Source organism: Pongo abelii, chromosome 16 (genome assembly GCF_028885655.2).
Source record: "Pongo abelii isolate AG06213 chromosome 16, NHGRI_mPonAbe1-v2.0_pri, whole genome shotgun sequence".
Taxonomy (NCBI): domain Eukaryota; kingdom Metazoa; phylum Chordata; class Mammalia; order Primates; family Hominidae; genus Pongo; species Pongo abelii.
The window spans coordinates 36,641,474-36,663,688 of record NC_072001.2 but is presented as its reverse complement, the minus strand read 5'-3'; the positions used below and the strand labels follow the sequence as shown (position 1 = coordinate 36,663,688).

The 22,215-nt window shown below is 40.2% G+C and overlaps 1 protein-coding gene across 1 annotated transcript in view; it reads left to right on the top strand.

Moving 5' to 3' along the window:
* AVEN (apoptosis and caspase activation inhibitor) overlaps positions 1-22,215 on the top strand; it is a 168,395-nt gene that overhangs the window by 138,285 nt on the left and 7,895 nt on the right. Inside the window, exon 3 of the mRNA XM_009249655.4 lies at positions 20,410-20,480. Within this exon, the coding sequence (XP_009247930.3) occupies positions 20,410-20,480 (71 nt within the window). The remainder of the gene's footprint in view (positions 1-20,409; positions 20,481-22,215) is intronic.

The window sequence follows — 22,215 nt, the reverse complement described above, 5'->3', positions numbered from 1 at the left end:
CTTCTGCACAGCAAAACAAAACAAAAAACCAGTCAACACAATGGAAAGGCAACCCTATGGGCTAGGAAAAAGTATTCACAGACTACATATCTGATAAGGGGTTACATTTTTAAGTTCTTAAAAATTTTAAGAACTGTTACAACTCAGTGGCAGAAAAACAATCTGTTTAAAAAGTAGACAAAAGACCTGAATAGACATTTCTCCAAAAAAGACATAAAAATGGTCAACAGATATATGAAAAGGTGTTCAACATTACTAATCATCGGGGAAACACAAATTAAAACCACCATTAGATACCACCTCATGTTCATTAGGATGGCTGTTATAAAAAAGACAAGATGTAAATGTTGGTGAGATGTGGAGAAAAGGGAACCCTGGCACACTGTTGGTGGGAATGTGGATTGGTATAGCCATTATGGAAAACAGTATGGAGGTTCCTAAATAAACTAAAAGTAGAACTGCCATATGACCTAGTAATCTTTCTTCTGGATATATATCCAAAGGACATGAAATTGAAATTGCCATCTTGTAAAGATATCTGTACTCTATGTTCATTTCAGTATTATTCACAAGAGCCAAGATATGGAGACAATGTGAGTGTCCATCAGTGGGCAAATAGATAAAGAAAACGTGTGTGCGTGTGTGTGCACGTGTCTGTATTTCATTGTATGTGGACTTCTAGTGTGTGAATATCTAGTACTTGTTGGCGTGACGCCTTTTGAAAGGTAAGGTAGAGTCTTCTTTTCTTTTTTGAGATGGAGTCTCGCTCTGTCACCCAGGCTGGAGTGCAGTGGCGCGATCTTGGCTCACTGCAAGCTCCGCCTCCTGAGTTCACGCCATTCTCCTGCCTCAGCCTCCAGAGTAGCTGGGACTACAGGTGCCCGCCACCACGCCTGGCTAAGTTTTTTGTATTTTTAGTGGAGACAGGGTTTCACCATGTTAGCCAGGATGGTCTCAATCTCCTGACCTCGTGATGTGCCCGCCTCGGCCTCCCAAAGTGCTGGGATTACAGGCATGAGCCACCGCGCCCGGCCAACGTAAGGTAGAGTCTTTTTCTAAGATGGAGTTACTTACATCAAGGGTGCTCTATAGACATTTCCTTCTTTCTAGCCCCAGCCCAGGGAATCTCTGAAGGAAAGGTAGAAGATACGTCTCAAGGTTACTACTGAAGAAAACACGAAAAACTCTTCGTTGGCAGTTAATAGTTATCTGGGTTTTGCTATTTATGAAATAGAATAATTAAGACTTTAAATTAAATTTGATTTAAATTTGTCACCTATAGATAAATGTCAAGTTTTAGACCTTAAGGTAATTATTGTGTGGCTGAAAATAAATACAGCACCAATGATATTTTACTTGACCTATTTTGCTATGCGATCAGTTTTTTTTTTTTTTTTGTATTTAAAAATTACTAAATTGGCCAGGCATGGTGGCTCACACCTATAATCCAAGCACTTTGGGAGGCTGAGGTGGGCAGAGCTCTTGAGCCCAGGAGTTTGAACCAGCCTGGGCAACATGGCAAAACGATGTCTCTACAAAAACTACCAGAATCAACTGGGTGTGGTGGCTTATGCCTGTAGTCCCAGCTGTTGGGGAGGCTGAGGTAGGAGGACTGCTTGAGCCTTGGGAGGTTGAGGCTGCAGTAAGCTGTGATCATACCACTGCACTCCAGCCTGGGTGCCAGAAAATAGCTTTGTCTCAAAAACAAAAAAAAAATTGTTCTCCCAAAACTCTATCCACTTTCCTGCACTAAGCAGAGTGACTGTAATCTCACACAGTTGAGAACATTTAGACATAATGTGGCTTTGTTGGAGAGGTGACCTTCTAGATTCCGAAGGGTTTCAAGGACTCATTTCCAATAGAACTATTATAATTGCAGTATCCTAGAAAAGGGCTTAGAGAGAAGAAAAGGAAAAAAAAAAGGTGATTCATAAATATAGATGTAGACACTAGGACAATAATACATGCGATAATTGTGACCTTGGCATTCTTAACTGTGAATTTCCATTGAATTGCTGTGAGTTAGATTCTCTGTTCTGTTTACTTCTTTGCACATGACTTTATACTTGTGTGTGAAAAAAAAAAAAAAAACCGAACTGTGATTTGAGGATCCTTAGCTTTTAATCTAAAAGAATGAGTTGGTATGACCTCTGGAACATACTTCTGGAAGGAAGAATTACCTAAGAGAATGGTTTTTCTGCTAGTCAGAAATCTAAGTTTTGTATGCTAGCTTGCAAGTTAAGGATAGAAAAGGCTTTCCCTGGCCGGGTGCGGTGGCTCATGCCTGTCATCCCAGCACTTTGGGAGGCCGAGGCAGGTGGGTCACGAGGTCAAGAGATCGAGACCATCCTGGCCAACGTGGTGAAACCCTGTCTCTACTAAAAATACAAAAATTAGCTGGGCTTGGTGGCGGGCGCCTGTAGTTCCAGCTACTCGGGAGGCTGAGGCAGGAGAATGGCATGAACCCGGGAGGTGGAGGTTGCGGTGAGCTGAGATGGCGCCACTGCAGTCCAGCCTGGATGACAGAGCAACACTCCATCTCAAAAAAAAAAAAAGGTTTTCCCTGAAGCAAATAAATGTAAACACTTTGAATCAATGTTGCATTTTCAAGAGAAAACTATTTCAGCAGATGAACAAAATAGATTAAACACAATAGCAAAATCTTTGAGGACCCTCCAGCTATTTCTAGTTCTACTCCCATATGGTAGCTGGATCAATGAAGAAAATTCAGTTTGAGCATCAGTAATTGCTACCTGGGTGATGTGAACAGTTCAAAGAACTGCACTTGAAAGTGTCCTGTCAATAGTATATGAGCCTCTTCACTGTGTCATAGGGGCAGAGGTGAGAAAAGGGGGCTGTTTTTACCACAGTTACTCCCTCAGTGGTCCCCAAAAGTCTGCTGAATGAAGTAGAGAATCTTTATTTAGGCATGTGACCACCTGCTACCTGGTCCCCACTTACCTTTCCAGTATATCACACTTAGACCTAATGCTTTTATCAAACTGGACTCCTTCCTGATATCATCACCCTTTCCTACGTCTGTCTTACAACACTATAACATTTCCCCCCTTTACTCGGAATGTCCTATTCTTCTCCTTTATATCTCTTAACCCAAATTATACTCCTCTTCAGGACCATTTCAAATACTATTTTCGAATACCATGAAGTCCTCTGTTAATCCCCCTGGGACTTCTGAACCATAGCACTTTATATGTCTTTCTGTGGTATTTGTCATGTTTTTGTCTTGTTTCATAGCTATTTTTGTGTGTTGAGGGTTGAATTGTGCCCTCCTAAAAGATACGTTCAAGTCCTAAACTTCAGTCCTTGTGAATGTGACATTATTCGTAAATATGGTCTTGGCAAATGTGATGAAGTGAAGATGAGGTCACACAAGATTAGGGTGTGTCTTAATTCAATGACTAGTGTCAAAAGGAGAGAGAAATTTGGACAGAGACACAGAGGGAAGAAGGCCATGGGACCACAGAAGCAGAGATTGGAGTGATGCAACTACAAACTGGAATGTCAGGGGTTGCTGGCAAGGCCAGATGCTAGGAAGATGCGAGGAAGCTCCTCCCCTAGAGCCTTCAGAGACAGCATGGCCTTGCCAGCATGTTGATTTCAGACTTCTAACCTCCAGAACTGGGAGAATAAGTTTCTATTGTTTTAAGCCACTCACTTTGTGGTCCTGTACTAAGGCTGTCCTAGGAAACGCACATAGTGTGTTGATCTAATCTCTAGTCCTCCCCAGCCAATGTATTATAAGTTGGTAAAGAGCTTGGGTTGTTTTTTACTCATCATTATCTCCTTAGCAGTGACTGAGTCATTCAGCTGTTTTGTTTTGTTTTGAGACGGAGTCTCGCACTGTTGCCCAGGCTGGAGTGCAGTGGTGCGATCTCAGCTCACTGCAAGCTTTGCCTCCCTGGTTCACGCCATTCTCCTGCCTCAGCCTCCCGAGTAGCTGGGACTACAGGTGCCCACCACCACGCCCAGCTAATTTTTTGTATTTTTAGTAGAAATGGGGTTTCACCGTGTTAGCCAGGATGGTCTCGATCTCCTGACCTTGTGATCCGCCCCCTTTGGCCTCCCAAAGTGCTGGGATTACAGGCGTGAGCCACCACACCCAGCCCATTCAGCTATTTTTTGTTTTGCTTTTTTAGATACAGAGTCTTTGTCACCCAGGCTGGAGTGCAATGGCACAATCATAACTTGCTTTAACCTAAAACTCCTTGACTCAAGCCACCTTCCTACCTCAGCCTCTCAAGTAGCTAAGACTACAGGTGCATACCACCATGCCTGCATACATATATTTTTAATTTTTAGTAGAGATAAGGTCTTCTTATGTTGCCCAGACTGGTCTTGAACTTTTGGCCTCAAGCAATCCTCCTGCCTCAGCCTCCCAAAGTGCTGGGATTATAGGCATGAGCCACCACGCCTGGCAGCTATTGTTTAAAAAATAAATTCATGGCCGGGCACGGTGGCTTATGCCTGTAATCCTAGCACTTTGGGAAGCTGAGGCAGGCAGATCGCCTGAGGTCAGGAGTTCGAGACCAGCCTGGGCAACATGGTGAAACCCTGTTTCTACTAAAAATACAAAAATTAGCCGGGCGTGGTGGAGGCTGAGGCAGGAGAATTGCTTGCACCTGGGAGGTGGAGGTTGCAGTGAGCCTAGATCATGCCACTGCACTCCAGCTTGGGTGATAGAGTGCAACTCCATCTCAAAATAAATAAATAAATTAATTAATTTATGTTTATTGAGGTATAATTTATGTTGAGCAAAATTCAGCCTTTTTAGGTATACAGTTTTTACGAATGTAAGCAGTCTGTGACCACCACCAACACATAGAACATTTTCATCATCCCAGAAAGTTCCCTATGTACCTTCCCAATCCTTTCCTGGCAACTATAGATTTATGGATTTTGTCATTTTCAGAATGTTATGTAATGGAACCCTATAGTATGTCTTGCTATGCTATAGAATCGGTATCCAAAAGGTAGCCCAAAGTTTAATTTCCAGATGGCACCTTTTAATCACATAGATAACATCCAGCAATTGGCATCTAAGGATATACAAGTTAGGAAAAAGTTATGTGGAAAAAGAGCTTTAAAAGCAATTAAAACAACATTCTATCATTATTATTATTTTTTTTTTTGAGATGGAGTCTCACTCTGTCACCCAGGCTGGAGTGCAGTGACGTCATCTCTGCTCACTGCAAGCTCCGTCTCCCGGGTTCACGCCATTCTCCTGCCTCAGCCTCCTGAGTAGCTGGGACTACAGGCACCCGCCACCACGCCTGGCTAATTTTTTGTATTTTTAGTAGAGACGGGGTTTCACCGTGTTAGCCAGGATGGTCTTGATCTCCTGACCTTGTGATCCGCCCGCCTCAGGCTCCCAAAGTGCTGGGATTACACGTGTGAGCCACCATGCCTGGCCACATTCTATTATTTTAATAAGTAGAAGGGCTTATACTTCTTAATATACTTAATAAATAATAAGGCTTTTAATACAATTGTGTATGTAAATACAAAAGTTATTGATAGGGCTTTCAGGAACTAGGTGATACATTTAAATTTTCTTCTCTCTTTAGTAGACATTTCAGTAGTAGTAATTCCATGACAGCAGGGACTTTGGATAACATTCTGTATCACTAGTTTCCAGTCTGACACATAGGCACTTAACATACATTTGTGTAAAAGTGGATGAGAATGTTATGAGTGGAATTTGCACGTTGGATCTATGTTTCAGCAGATCAATAGAGTAACATAACAAATAGTTTCAAAGTAAATTTTATTCTTATACCTAGTAATTCCAATTTTAGGAATGTATGTCAAGAATAAAATATACCCAAACCTTAGCTTTACGTTAAAGTGTGACTCTTGAAGAGCCACCCATAGGGGAAAACTGCATTTGACAGATTTGATGTTGTTTTTTTTTTTTTTGGAGACGGAGTCTCACTCTGTCGCCCAAACTGGAGTGCAGTGTTGCGATCTCCGCTGACTGCAACCTCCGCCTCCCAGGTTCAAGCAATTCTCCTGCCTCAGCCTCCTGAGTAGCTGGGACTACAGGCACATGCTGCCACGCCCAGGTAATTTTTTGTATTTCTGTAGAGATGAGGTTTTATCGTGTTGCCCAGGTTGGTCTTGAACTCCTGAGCTCAGGCAATCCGCCTGCCTCGGCCTCCCAAAGTGTAGTGAGCCACCGCGCCCGGCCTGATGATTTTCTTTCTTTTTTTTTTTTTAAAGAGAAAAACCCTATCACCCCAACTGCGTGTGTTCTTCTACTTTGTTAAACTTTTAGTTACATTTTTAGTATTAGCTGTCAGTGGTTTCAGTTTCATTTACCAGAAAAGAGGAGTAAGATCCTAATGAAGGCCTGTCAGTGCCTTCCTGTTGTGTAGCTGCGCTATCCAGTGCGCGTTCTTTCTGGAGATTGGGCAGAGTTCAGTAGCTCCTTCCTGGTTCTGCACTTTCAGTGCTGGTAGTGCTATTTAAAATTCTTGGCATCAGTCAGGCGCAGTAGTTCACACCTTTAATCCCAGAACTTTGGGAGTCTGAAGTGGGCAGATCACCTAAGATCAAGAGTTTGAGATCAGCCTGGCCAAGATAGTGAAACCCCATCTCTACTAAAAATACACAAATTAGCCGGGTGTGGTTGTGCTCACTTGTAGTCCCAGCTACTGGGGAGGCTGAGGCAGGAGAATCACTTGAGCCCAGGAGGTGGAGGTTGCAGTGAGCCGAGATCACACCATTGCACTCCAGCCTGGGCAACAGAGCTAGACTCTGTCTCAAAAAAAAAAAAAGAAAAATCTTGACATCAAGGTTGCTCCTTCTTCTCATTCTTTTCTGTTTGAAAAGCCTTGAGTTGGAACTCGGTGTCACTGATGAATTGACGGAATACTATGACCACACTTTCTTCCAACTGCTTCTTTGATTTATTGCACATTTGGTCTGAGCCAGAAGTAGCTAATCAGAGGGGCTGCATAAGCACAGCAGTGAACCCAGAGAGTGCACGCCCGTGTCTGCCTTTCCTATCACCAGCTTTAAGATGTTTCAGGTAGAGTTCACGTTTCTAGTAGTGGTGATGCCAATTTTTTATTCAGGAAACAAAGTCCAAAAAGAACAAAAGTAAATTTCTAAAGAATTCACATTATGCATTGCAAACAATAGTTTAAAAACGGAATCCTCGGGAAAATATTACTTTCTTTCTTTCTTTTTTTCCACCCAAGCTGGAGTTCTGGGGTGTGCTCATACCTCACTGTAACCCCCCAACTCCTGGGCTCAAGCTATCTTCACAGGTAGCAGGGATTACAGGTGCGACCCCACCACGCCCTGCAAATACTACTTTCTGATATAAGCAAGGCTGGTGTTTATATGAATTTCTTCCTACATGTTAAAATTTCTGTGGAGATACAGCCAATATCATACTGAATGGGCAAAAACTGGAAGCATTCCCTTTGAAAACTGGCACAAGACAAGGATGCCGTCTCTTACCACTCCTATTCAACATAGCGTTGGAAGTTCTGGCCAGTGTAATCAGGCAAGAGAAAGAAATAAAGGGTATTCAATTAGGAAAAGAGGAAGTCAAATTGTCCCTGTGTGCAGATGACATGATTGTATATTTAGAAAACCCCATTGTCTCAGCCCAAAATCTCCTTAAGCTGATAAGCAACTTCAGCAAAGTCTCAGGATACAAAATCAATGTGCAAAAATCACAAGCATTCCTATACACCAATAATAGAGAGCCAAATGATGAGCGAACTCCCATTCACAATTGCTACAAAGAGAATAAAATACCTAGGTATCCAACTTACAAGGGATGTGAAGGACCTCTTCAAGGAGAACTGCAAACCACTGCTCAATGAAATAAAAGAGGACACAAACAAACAAATGGAAGAGCATTCCATGCTCATGGATAGGAAGAATCAATATTGTGAAAATGGCCATACTGCCCATGGTAACTTATAGATTCAATGCCATCCCCATCAAGCTACCAATGACTTTCTTCACAGAATTGGAAAAAACTACTTTAAAGTTCATATGGAACCAAAAAAGAGCCCGCATTGCCAAGTCAATCCTAAGCAAAAAGAACAAAGCTGGAGGCATCACACTACCTGCCTTCAAACTATACTACAAGGCTACCAAACAGCATGGTACTGGTACCAAAACAGAGATATAGACCAATGGAACAGAACAAAGCCCTCAGAAATAACACCACACATCTACAACCATCTGATCTTTGACAAACCTGACAAAAACAAGCAATGGGGAAAGGATTCCCTATTTAATAAATGGTGCTGGGAAAACTGGCTAGCCATATGTAGAAGGGTGAAACTGGATCCCTTCCTTACACCTTATACAGAAATTAATTCAAGATGGATTAAAGACTTACATGTTAGACCTAAAACCATAAAAAACCTAGAAGAAAACCTAGGCAATACCATTCAGGACATAGGCATTGGCAAGGACTTCATGACTAACACACCAAAAGCAATGGCAACAAAAGCCAAAATAGACAAATGGGATCTAATTAAACTAAAGAGCTTCTGCACAGGAAAAGAAACTACCATCAGAGTGAACAGGCAACCTACAGAATGGGAGAAAATTTTTGCAATCTACCCATCTGACAAAGGGCTAATATCCAGAATCTGCAAAGAACTTAAACAAATTTACAAGAAAAAAACAACCCCATCAAAAAGTGGGCAAAGGATATGAACAGACACTACTCAAAAGAAGACATTTATGCAGCCAACAGACACATGAAGAAATGCTCATCATCACTGGTCATGAGAGAAATGCAAATCAAAACCACAATGAGATACCATCTCATGCCAGTTAGAATGGCGATCATTAAAACGTCAGGAAACAACAAGATGCTGGAGAAGATGTGGAGAAATAGGAACGCTTTTACTTTGTTTGTGGGAGTGTAAATTGGTTCAACCATTGTGGAAGACAGTGTGGTGATTCCTCAAGGATCTAGAACTAGAAATACCATTTGACCCAGCAATCCCATTACTGGGTATATACCCAAAGGATTATAAATCATTCTACTGTAAAGACACATGCACACCTATGTTTATTGTGGCACTGTTCACAATAGCAAAGACTTGGAACCAACCCAAATGTCCATCATTGATAAACTGGATTAAGAAAATGTGGCACATATACACCATGGAATACTATGCAGCCATAAAAAGGATGCGTTCATGTCCTTTGCAAGGACATGAATGAAGCTGGAAACCATCGTTCTCAGCAAACTGTCACAGAAAACCAAACACCACATGTTCTTATTCATAGGTGGGAACTGAACAATGAGAACACTTGGACACAGGGAGGGGAACATCACACACGAGGGCCTGTCGGGGGGTGGGGGGTGGGGGAGGGATAGCATTAGGAGAAATACCTAATGTAAATGACGAGTTGATGAGTGCAACAAACCAACATGGCACATGTATACCTATGTATCAAACCTGCACGTTATGCACATGTGTCCTAGAACTTGAAAGTATAATAAAAACAAACCATTAAAAAATAGTTAATACGATATAAAACAAAATTTCTGTGGGGATAAATTTCTAAAGCTTGCTTATTACCAACAAGGGGAATGTTTAAAAGCCAGACATTTTAGCATATCTTTTAGGATTTATTTTTTTTTTCAGACATAGTCTCACTCTGTTGCTGGAGTGAAGTGGTGTGATCTCGGCTCACTGCAACCTTCGCCCCCCAGCCTCAAGCAATCCTCTCATCTCAGCCTCTCGAGTAGCTGGGACTATACATGTGTGCCACCACGCTCGGCTAATTCTTTAAATTTTTTGCAGTGATGAGTTCTCACTATATTGCCCAGGCTGGCCTCAAATTTCAGGGCTCAGGTGATCCTCTTCAGCCTCCCAAAGTGCTGGGATTACAGCTGTGAGCCACCGTGCTTGGCCAGTTTTACCTTTGTAATGTCATGTTCATAGCTCATCAGCTAGTAAGTTTGCACTATTCACTTGTCTTGGATAGTGGTAATTGTTGGAATATTATATTTTGAGATCCATCCTTAGTTTCTTTTCATCTTTCTCCCTTTTTGAGAGTGGTTTAAGAAAATTCTAATTGAAGATCTGTGCCATTTTTTCTCCTTCCCTCTTGTTCTTATTTGAGTTCTTTGATTTACTAGAAATTTCTGGTTGCAAACAGAATTCTGTATTTTACATTTTTGCCCTATATTTTTGGCAAGCTTCATGAAAGTAACATGATTTTCCCCCTTATTTCTCTGTTCCCTTATCCCCTTTATGGCACATAGACTACTGATGTTCATTTGTTGATTTTTTTTTTTAGACTTGTATTCTTGTTCGTTTGCTCATTCTTGCATGCATATATTTACGCATTATTCTTATTTCCCTCCTTCCTAAATGCACATTTACTAACTGCCTACTGTGTGGCAGGCACCACACCCGTCACAGGAGTAGTAATAAAAACTGGGCTCTGACAGTTACAGTGCTTTACCGAAGAGGTGTACATTGCAGAAATCATGTTGGCTTTGTGTGGAGCTAGGTGGCATCGAGCCCCAACAAAGATAAGATCACTATATACCTCAGGCTACTGAACATATAATGTGTATTACCCCTTGAGGAAGTAAAAAAACCAGAAAGCCAAAAAATGTTTTGCATCAATGAACAAAAACCTAGACACTATCAGTGATGCACAAACATCTCCAGAGAAGATCAGTTTGGCACGTCGGAGAGGGAACTTGCCTTGACACCTTGCGGCCACTTGGTTTTCTGTGAAGTTTGGAATCGGTAGAACGTAGGGTTTGCATCTGTCTTGCAGTACCTTGACCCCATTGATGGAGAGCACATTTGTTTGCACATCATTTTCAGAACCAAGCTTCGAGTCTCCCCTCTAATTGTATGCTCGATTTTCTATAAATGTATGCTGTGACAAGCCACAGCTGCTCTGTTAGTCTCAAAGGACATGACCTGAAAAAGAATAAAAATCACCGATTGCACATATTTGCTCTAATTTTTGACAGGACGGCTAAACAAAAAATTTAAAAATTCAAATTACTCTGTATGTCATTTGCCCATTTAAATCACAGCTCTGTAGAATAGTGTTTTTCAAAACTAAAAATAAAAGAAAACCTAATGAGATGAGAAGGCAAGTTGGATGCGTATTTTTTTAATGCAGAAACATATTTCATGTCCATTGGGTTGAATAGGAGGGGGAAGAGGCAGAGAAACAGATAATTTAAGATTTACATTGCAGTGTGAGACAGGTGTATTCAAGGGACATTATGAACATCCTAATTAGTCTAATATTGTTTTAGAGTTTTCAGCTAAGCTCATAGTGTGCACAAAAACAAACAGAACAGACTCACAAGCCAACAATGGGGAGAGCAATAAAAGCAAGAAATCTGCTGGATACTTACAGAAATGATCTTGGCATTGTTGGGAAAAGGTTTTGTTATACTGACATAGATTAAAAACTAGCATTATTTGAATAATGTGGTTTGAGTTTTTGAATTTAATTTATACGTCATTTAAAGTCTTTGTAGTACAGCAGTCAAAAAAGATGCCCATTTTTATGATTTTGTTAATAGATTTTTCATGTTTGTATTTAGAAATATGGAAGATGTTCAAAATATTAAATGATAATTTTCTGAAAGGTATATTTTCAAGTATATAAAAATTAAAATATTTTTTAAATGTCTGTAAGAAGTACATCTCACCTGAGTTATATGAAAATAGCAAAAAAGAATTCCAGGCTGGGCGCGGTGGCTCACGCCTGTAATCCCAGCACTTTGGGAGGCCGAGGCAGGTGGATCAAGAGGTCAAGAAATTGAGACCATCCTGGCCAACATGGTGAAACCCCATCTCTACTAAAAATGTAAAAATTAGCTGGGCGTGGTGGCATGTGCCTGTAGTCCTAGCTACTTGGGAGGCTGAGGCAGGAGAATCGCTTGAACCAGGGAGTTGGAGGTTGTAGTGAGCCGAGATTGCGCCACTGCACTCCAGTCTTGTGACAGAGCGAGACTCCATCTCAAAAAAAAAAAAAAAAAAATTCCAAAAGTATTTTCCATAGGCAATTTAAAATTAATATTAGTCACATTGGATATAAATATAAATATTAAATATATTGAATATATAACATTAACATTAATAATTTGATTGGAATTATATTGACTATAAACATTAATATTGACATCTTTACAGTTGTAAAGTTTCATCCAGGAATGTTCCACTTTTCCATTTATACCTTTGTCCTTATCTTTAACTTGCTCAAATTTTATGCTCTAGTAACAGCAAATTGCTTGCACAACCCACAGTACCTGCAATTTCTCCTTTCTGATTTTGGCCCTCCTTTTAGTTACCATCTCCTTCTGGCTTTTTGCCTGGGCAGCTCTTTGTTTTCCTTCAGATCAGGTGTCACTTCTCCTAGGAAGCCTCACTGACTCTGCCCCAACCTGGATTCACTGTGCCTCCCTTCCCCCTGCCACACACACACACAGTGCTCCCATAAGACTTTGTGTCTGTCATTGTATGTTCTGTAACTGCTTATTTATGTGATCCTTAACTCATTAGGGTATGGCACTAATCTATTTAATTTTATATTTTCAGCACTTAATACAGTATCTGGCTCTTAACAAATTTTTGTTAAATGAATAATCAAGGATCTTTCTGTGTAGCTTTGTATTTTTTTTCATATAGGTCTCACCCATTCTTAAGGTTTTCTTGCTGTCACGGAGGGATTACTTTTTTCTCCTTAAAGTTATCTACTTGTTTATTGGTAGTATGTGGGAAAGTTCTTTCTCAGCTGCTCTTCCTGGGGGTGAACTAGGTGTGGTTGCAAGATTGCTGATGGTGTTGGTGGGCTTTCAACTCCAGGCATTGGACCTGGAAGCTTTGATTATTTGTATGGTGTTTTTCACCAACCAAGTTAACTAATAGCATTTTAGGTGTCAGACAAGTTATTAGTGAGACACATATAAGCTTCTTGGTGGACCAAATCTTTTCTAAATAAGCATCACGAGCATATCATTGTGTGTATAAAATAATAAAGGGAGAGAGTGTGACCCCCTCTAAGTCCTTGAGGAAAGAATTCAGATTTCCTTTAAATTTCTTTTTTTCTGTTTCATGTAGTCTTCTCTTGTCTTGTTCAATTCAGAGTCTGTATGAGAATAAGGAGAGCAGGAGTGTGTCTTCTATATTTATGTTATTAACATACAATAGTGTTTGGCACATAGTTGTGCTAAAATGTATGAAAAATGAAAATTAATAAATAGAAGAATCATTACTCCTGAAGTCATTCCCATTTTCCCCTAGAAAGGTAGTAAACAATATTTATTTTGGTAAAAGCTGTTACATTCTGCTGGAAACTAGAATTTTACCCCATAATTACCCTATGTTAGAATTGAAAAAAATGTTGAAAGGCACATTGTCTAAAATTCCAATTTGAGAAGTCTGAATATTACAAGTAGTTTTCAAAATGGTTGGGAGACAACTCACGGTTTAGTGAGCACAATCCCTCCCCTAGAAGCTGACCCTTATTAACTAGCTATTTCTCAAGTAGTTTGGTCCCATAACTTGTCACAGAGAGTATTTGCTTCCTAACCCCATATTCATTCTCCCTTTTACTCTGTGGTAATAGAACCTCTGATTCTTATCTGGACTCATGGCCACCCGAAAAAAATTATCTTACATACTTTGTGGTTTGATAGAACTATGATGTATTTCTTATACTTATGATATAGTTCTGTCCAAAAGAGAAATGAGTGCAAATGTTCTATTGTGGTTTCTAGAAAACCTTAATTGATAGATACTGCATGCCTTCTGCCCCTTTTTCTTCAACTATTTTTCCATCTTGCTGTCGGAATTTTGATGGGATAGCAGGAGCTCTGGTTCTCATATTGAACTGTGGCAAGAAGGGCTTCCCCAGGCATGGCAGAGCAATGGGAGGAGCCTGGGCCACCATACCAGCCTTTGACTGCTAGACTCTGTACTTCATTTAGTTGACAAATGTATTAGTCCATTCTCACAGTGCTGTAAGGACATACCCAAGACTGGGTAATTTATAAAGGAAAGAGGTTTAATTGACTCACAGTTCTGCAGAGCTGTGGAAGCCTCAGGAAACTTACAGTGATGGTGGAAGGGGATGTAGACATGTTCTTCTTCACAAGGCGGCAGGAGAGAGAAGAATGAGAGCTGAGTGAAGGGGGAAGCCCCTTATAAAACCATCAACTCTCCTTTGGGAGGCTAAGGTGGGCGGATCATGAGGTCAGGAGATCGAGACCATCCTGGCTAACACAGTGAAACCCCATCTCTACTAAAAATACAGAAAAATTAGCCGAGTGTGGTGGCACATGCCTGTAGTCCCAGCTATTCAGGAGGGTGAGGCAGGAGACTTACTTGAACCTGGGAGGCGGAGGTTGCAGTGAGCTGAGATTGTGCCACTACACTCCAGCCTGGGCAACAGAGCGAGACTCCATCTCAAAACAAACAAAAAACCATCAAATCTTGTCAGAACTTACTATCATGAGAATAGCATGGGGAGACCGCCCCCCATGATTCAGTTATCTCCCGCTGGGTCCCTCTCATGACTCGTGGGGATTATGGGAACTGCAATTCAAGATGAGATTTGGGTGGGGACAGAGCCAAACCATATCAACAGAGATAGAATCTTTTATCTTGTTTGGGCCGTGATATACAGGTACAGGTCTTTGTTACATGCAGCCAGACCTTATCCTGACACACTATACTACAGATCAGTTCTAAGATCTTATGACTTTATTGCCCATCCAAAGACTGATCTTTGTATTCCCTTATTTATTCAGCCTTGTCAAGTCATCTACTCTCATCTTGGAGTTCTGTGCCAGGGTTTGATGCTGGCCTTGTTCTGAAGATGATCTGAGAATTTTTACTAGGTCATATACAGTGGTACAGGGTTAACAGAATAGTCACCAACTGTTTTGGGGAAAACAGCTAGGTTCTAAATTCCAGAATGTCATCATCCTTTTCTCATAAAGCCTAGAATCCCTTTAAGGTACCTTAGTGTATTTGACATTTCCTTCAACATAATCCATGCAGATGGGGAAGCAGCTTTTTAATGGCATTGGGAAGACAGGCACATCCTATTATGTAGTGCTCAGTGTGGATGTTCGATGCTCAGGGGCTTTTTGGGCCCTACACTTGGTGAGAAAGCTAATTAGAAGTCACTGTTGAGCAGGAGGAGAGATTTTTATTATTATCCTCTTGTTGATTTAGCTCAGCCTAACTTTTAAAATAATCACCGTAGTGGCTTGCATAGTCTTCCTCACAAAGACAAAGTGTTAGATGTCGCTTGTTTTAGGGTAAATACTGAGGTGAAGGACTTCCCATCTGCATCTACAAAGGCTGAATCATGGAAGCTAGAAATTGGAAGTGGTGAAGAATTTTTATGTCCTGTAGGCTGAGCTGTGGATTTTCCCTGGATTGATCTGTGTCAGCGTGGAGACTTGGGATCCACCTTGACCCTCCAAATATGTCATCTTTCATAGTAGATGAGATTAGAGAAGTTCAGAGAAATGAAAGAGGACATTTTATTTTTGGTAGCAGCCATTGTGGTGACTGTTGGACATTCTCTCCTCCTCTGTGAAGATTGGGGTCTTCTCAGCCTTTGTCGGCCTATAAAGTTCATTTGTGATTTTTCAGTAACTTGGTGTCCTGGTTGAGGACATGTTCTGCAGGGGCTGTGGGATAAATAAAGGAAGATAATCATGATGAAGAGGAGCCAGGAAAATGGAGCTTAAAATGAAGTACTTACTCAGAATTGGTGACACATTCCTCTGCTTTCTAGAGTTGGTTTCCGAAAGGAGACACCACAAAGATCCAGGTCAATTATATGATTTAAAAGATCCAAATAGCCAGGATGAATGAGTTATGGGAATTACTACTATCAAATGATCAGATTTGGGTGGTAGGCTTGGGAAGATTTTCCATCTTTCACATTCACTCTTCATATATGCCTGATCTGTATTGTTCATTCTGAAAGTCTTTGCAGGTTTCCTTCTGCCTGAGTAAAGATTGTTCCTTATAATCTCTGAATTCTCACTGGATAGCTTTGTTAAGTACTTTTGCTTGACTGAAAGCTCTTTTTTTGTTGATGGGGCTGAAAGGGTAAGCTTAAAATTGGCAGCCGTATTATCTATGACTAGATGGTAAGCTTTTTGAAAGCATATTAGTACTGAGGAATTCTAGCAAGTTTAGTGTCCACTTTGCCACTGACCATAAGACATGTGTTAGGCCAGTTTGGGAAGTTAGGCAGAGTGAAAATCCTGGATATTACAAACACAGTGATGGAATTGGTATGTCACCTTTATTTCACTAATACTATCATTATTAGAATGCTTAGAGTTCTGTAAGACAGACTATTTTTAAAAGTACTATAGGCATAATTTTAGGAAATTCCTGAGGTGATTTCCTAAAAAGAGGAATTCTTTGTTTCTTAGTGTGGACTTCCATATCTTCAAACATGTTAACAAATCAAATATTAGTATGTCAAGTATCGTAAAATATTTCCTGAGCGTTTGCTTTTGTTCTGGGGAACTCAAGACAGCCAAGAGGCCTAGCAGAAACAGTGGAAAAAAGAGCTTTATTACTTAATAATTTATTATTATAAATGGTCTCTGAGCATGGTGGCATGCATGCACCTGTATTTCTAGCTACTTGGGAGGGGAGGCTGAGGTGGGAGGATCCCTTGAGCCCAGGAGTTTGAGAAAAATCGATGCCAGGTTGTCTCTTGGAGAAGCAAAGTTAAAAAATAAAATAACAAATGCTATGAGCCAAGAGTCTAGGTGTCTAGCCATTAAATGGCTGTGTGGTCTTGGTTAGAACATTGAACTTTCTAGAGCTAAGGTTCTTCATAGCTTTATAAAGTGAGGGTTAGAATGATGTCTGCAGTTCCAACTTTTGAAGTCTCTGAATATTTTGTCTCAAATACATTCTGAGAAGGTCCCTGCCCTCAAGAAGATTGAGCTTTTTCTCTAGATTTTCTTCTATTTTGTTTAGTTCCAAAAGGAAAAATCCTTGTTGTTTACAAAGGATGATTCAACTGGAAAATGTATTGTGTCGAAAGGAAAAGTTTCCTTCAATTCCACATCCTGAGAGACAATCATTTTAAAAATAGGTATTAATTATTTTGACTAATTTCTATGCATAAATTAGTATTTTTTGTGATATATATACTTATATATCTTTATATATGTATCATTCATACTATACTGAAGCTTGCTTTTCTCATGTAGCAGTTGAGATAATGGGTATCTTTCTGTGTCAGTACATACAGACCTACCAAATGGAGTGCCACTGATTGAATATTGTGGTTCACCAAAACACATTTTGCCCAAAAGATCAGTATTTGGCTGAAGTTAAAGCTAAATATCATTGTTGTAAAATGGACTACTGTGATACAAGAAAAAAACTGAAATTAAAGACTATATTAAAATTTTGGTAGCCAGATTTAGACAAATGGGAGTACTGATTTCTGACCACTGTCAGCTATTTGGTTATTTCTGTAGTCACCATACACTACACTACACCTTTGCAATACTAAAGTTGCTCGCTTTTAATTTGAGGTGTCTAGAGGAAAAAGATGTTGTTTGGCTAGCTCTGCCAGAATAGAGTACTGACGATGGTAATGTTGTTCCTCAGCAACTACGCATGTTGTTGTCTCAAATAGTAACTGACTAGGTAAGGACTTGATCTCCTTATCAACCCCTACCCTTGGAGATTTGTTTGATGGTCATTAGTTTCATGAAGCAGTCCTAGAAATTGAAGCATTGTGTACTGCTTGAAACATTCTTTTTGAATATTTTCAGAAGCATATGTAAGATTGCTGCTATATCTTATATTTATTTCAAATTTTCTTCTTCTTTTTTTTTTTTTTGTTTGAGACAGGGTCTTGGGTCTTGTTCTGTCACCCAGGCTGGAGTGCAAGGGCATGATCTCGGCTCCACTGCAGCCTCAAACTCCTGGGCTCAAGCGATCTCCCACCTCAGCCTCCTGAGTAGCTGAGACTATAGGCGCGGGCCACCGTGCCTGGGTAATTTTTTTTGTTTTGTTTTTAAATAGAGATGAATTCTCATTTTGTTGCCCAGGCTTGTCTTGAATTCCTGGCCTCAATTGATCCTCCCACCTCAGCCTTCCAAAGTGCTGAGATTACAGGCATAAGCCACTATACACCCAGCCTTATTTCTATTTTTTTTTTTTAACATTTTTGCTTCTTCACACAATTATTTGATTTAAAAATCTCTTATTAATTTTGGCTCTAGAAATGTGGCAATAGAGCAATGTAGTTGACTTTCAAAATATAACAAAATTGTCTCAATATCTCCTGTGTCTCAGCTTTGATTGCATGCATACCAACTTCAGCATTGTTGCTGGAATAGGATGAGATGAGGCTTTTTATCATGTAAGGAAAATGTGAACTCTTCATGTACATCAGTTTTGCTACCCCCTTCCCCCTTTTAAACAGATTCCAGTAAATGCCTTCATAATAAGCAGTCATTGGATTTTGTAGGCCTAATATTTTGGTATTCTTATCTATAAAGTAGTAGAATATTATGGGATTTTTATTGTTTTTTAAGCAGGCTGTGTAATAGGCACTAGCTGCTTTTCCATCTTGTTTAAGGATATTATATAAGTACACAACAAGGCCGTTCTACAATCTTCTATAAGTCATACAATTAGTCTTTACTTGAAGAAGAGGGAAGACAGTGGTATACTCCCTTTGAGCTTCCTAGTTCTATTCCTTTCACTATGCCCCAATTAATTCAGGACACACAGCTGTTGAATCCTATGACTCCTAAGACACACTTCTCCATGTTTGTTCCCTTGTCAACTACAGTTGGCTGTCACTGTTCTTTTTCAGTTTTCTTCTTTACCTCTTAGTCAGATTCACCATGTCTTTAGTATGTGAGAGACCAGGAACTTTTCTGGCAAATAAATAAAGCTGGAGTGGAATGGCATGTGCTGTGAATACCCCCATGCTATCTTACTTAAAGTAGGTTTCTAATTGTCCATGCATGTCCAAATGTCTGGTATGTAAGATATAAAAGTAGCACATTTGGTAAATCACCATACTTTGTGTGTATGTAACAACATAACGCAGAAGAATTTTGGTAATATGTTTTCCAGAAAGACTTTTAGTTCTAGGATTCATAGTTTCAGGTTCGTACACTTTCATCTTCAATGCGAGAATCAGAGTGGTTGGTATTCTATAGTAGTCATTTTACCAAGTTTATTACTTAAAATTAGCCAGGAAGATCAGTTGAGCCTCAGAGGTCATGGCTGCAGTGAGCTATGATTGTGCCACTGCACTCCAGTTTGGGTGACAGAGTGAGACCTTATCTAAAACATAATAATAAAAATTAGCCTCTAGGCCACATGCAGTGTCTCATACTTGTAATCCTAGCTCTTTGGGAGGTTGAGGTGGTGGATTGTTTGAGGCTAGGAGTTTGAGACCAGTCTGGGCAATATAGCAATACCCTATCTCTACAAAAAATAATTTTGCTGGGCATGGTGGGCATATGATTTATATGGCTGCTACATTTTAGAATTAATTTTTTCATGGTCTTATTATACAGTCCTTTTTAAAAATTAGTGTTACATTGATATTTATAAAGTAAGTACATACACCTGTCAAAATATGTTTGACATTCTGACCAGGTGATTTTTGGAGTGACAGTAGAGGTCGATAACCTCTTCTCAAAGAGAAAGTTTAAGTCTGTTATGGTATGCACATATACACATATATATCCACAAATACAAGGTCTTACTAATTATATTATTCAGAGCCTTTATGTAATAATTTTTTTTTGTTTTTTTGAGATGGGGTCTCACTCTGTCACCCAGGCTGGAGTGCAGTGGCATGATCCTGGCTCACTGCAACCTCCGCCTCCCGGGTTCAAGCGATTCTCCTGCCTCAGCCTCCCAAGTAGCTGGGATTATAGGCACGCGCCATCATGCCCAGCTAATTTTTGTATTTTTAGTAGAGATGCGGTTTCACTATGTTGTCCAGGCTGGTCTTGTACTCGTGACCTCAAGTAATCCACCTGCCTCGGCCTCCCAAAGTGCTGGGATTATAGGTGTGAGCCACTGTGCCTGGCCTATATGTCATAACTTTTTGAGGGATCAAATTTATTTACCAATGACTAAGAGTAGTGATTTTATCCTGTTTTCTTGGTCCTTTTGCCTTGCATTTAATCTTACCAAATGTTAACATTGTCATCTGTGTGTTTTGTAGTTTTGGAAATGGAGTTGCAGGTATGTTCCAGTTTTATCCTTGCCTCTCCCTTTGAGTTTGAGCACTTCAGAAATGGCACTTTTGCTCTAGCAGGGAAATTTAGAGAATTGAGAGTTTCCTTTGGCTTTTGCATAAATTTTTTTTTTTTCCTATTCCTAGGGGACTCCTTCTCACAGTTCCGGTTTGCTGAGGAGAAAGAATGGGATAGTGAAGCTTCTTGTCCAAAACAGGTAAGATAAGAGTTGTCTTAAGCGTGGACTGGCTCTTCTTCAAGGCTGAAGGCTAACACCTTTTACGTTCTTGAGATAGAGTCTTCATGTAGAAAAGAGTAGTAATTCTTATACAGTGTACTCTCAGCTAAACTTTTCAGAAAATTTTCAGGGGGCTGAAATTCCACAGGTCCTTGAAGCTAGAGTTCACCTTTCTACCTGGCCATCTGTGTGAATTATACAGCCCACATGGACTGGGTCTCGAGGTAGAAACTTGGTAGCCGTGATTTTGACAGAGTGGATTACTTTGCCATTTGGTCTTCCTTCTTTGCCACTCTTTGACAATTCCGTTTAGAGTTGAAAATTAGTTTTCTGTCTCTCACTGTTTTTGGTGTTAGGTTGAGAAAACCCTTAACCTTGCAGCTTTAAATAACACTTCTCCTACAATTAGGAGAATAGAAGTATAAAATAAGGGCAAATATTATAGAAGACTTTCAGCAAGTCTCTAAACCCCAAATGCCTTATTTTCTTTGTGTGTATGTAATATTTTCTTCCCAAGGAGTTCTGATTATTTTCCAAGCAGGCTTCCTCTAATTCTTTTCATATAAGAGATGACAGATATTCTCCCCCTTTTAGGATGCACATAGGGACATAGTGGTGACTTGTGATATGCTCCCCAACTCCAGGCCTAGAGCATACTGTCTGATAAACTGATTACCATCTGCCCCCAGCTTCAGAGAGGTGGCTGAAGCTGCAGACCCGAAGCCCATAGGCACTGTCCTCCCTGTTCTGCTCCCACATCAGCATATGTGCTGTGGGTGGCTCGTTTGATCTCTGGGCCAGTTTTAGGCTCACTTGTTTGGGATGGCCTTCAACTCATACAGATTACAAGGAGGGAAGTCTCTTAGAAAATGACTGCCTGGCACTTTCCAAAAAGCATGTTATATATGCCATAGAAAAAGGTGAGAATTACAAACATTTGTCTTTCCTTAGGTCTGGGCCTAGGACTGAGGTACTGTTTAGAATTCTAGGACACATCAAAGATAGATTGTTGAGGAATATGGTAGAAGCCGAACAATTTACATTTCATCTCCTCTTGAACCACACTGATTACCAAAGAATATTTCAAGTAGCTTCAGAGTTTCAAATAATTCTAAGCTTGGTCATTCATCAAAACAGAGCACTTGTTGACTAAATGTTTTTATTAAATGGAGCTTATTCAAAGTTGAATGAGACAGACCATGCCTGTTCATTGCTCTAAGCCCCTTATCTGGGCACACTCGCTGACCTGTAGTATGGTAGATGCTCAGTAGATATTTACCTAATACATGCAAAAGAATACAACCTAAAATAAGGGGTGTGATAAATGAATTAACAATACTGAGAGAGAGGGCTACTTTGCACTGGAAGTGATTAGAATTGGTACCATGGGGAAAAGATCATTTGAACGGGTCTTGGTGGACAAGTGTGACTCTGATAGGTCCTGTCTGAGGAAACAACATGAAAATGGTAAGACCAGGAAAACGAGGTTATGCTCAGAGAAGGGTGTGGCCAGAGTGTAGTATTCCCAGAGGAGGAGGCCTCAGGGGCAGGTGTGGGCTAGTTAGTACCAGCAGTTTCAGACCTGAGTGTGAATTCTAGATCTGAGACTTGGGCAAACTTTTTCCTTCTCTATTGCTTCACCTGTAAAATGGAGGTAATAACAAAATATAACTCAGAGTTATAAGAAGGACTAAATTAGATAATAAATAAAAAG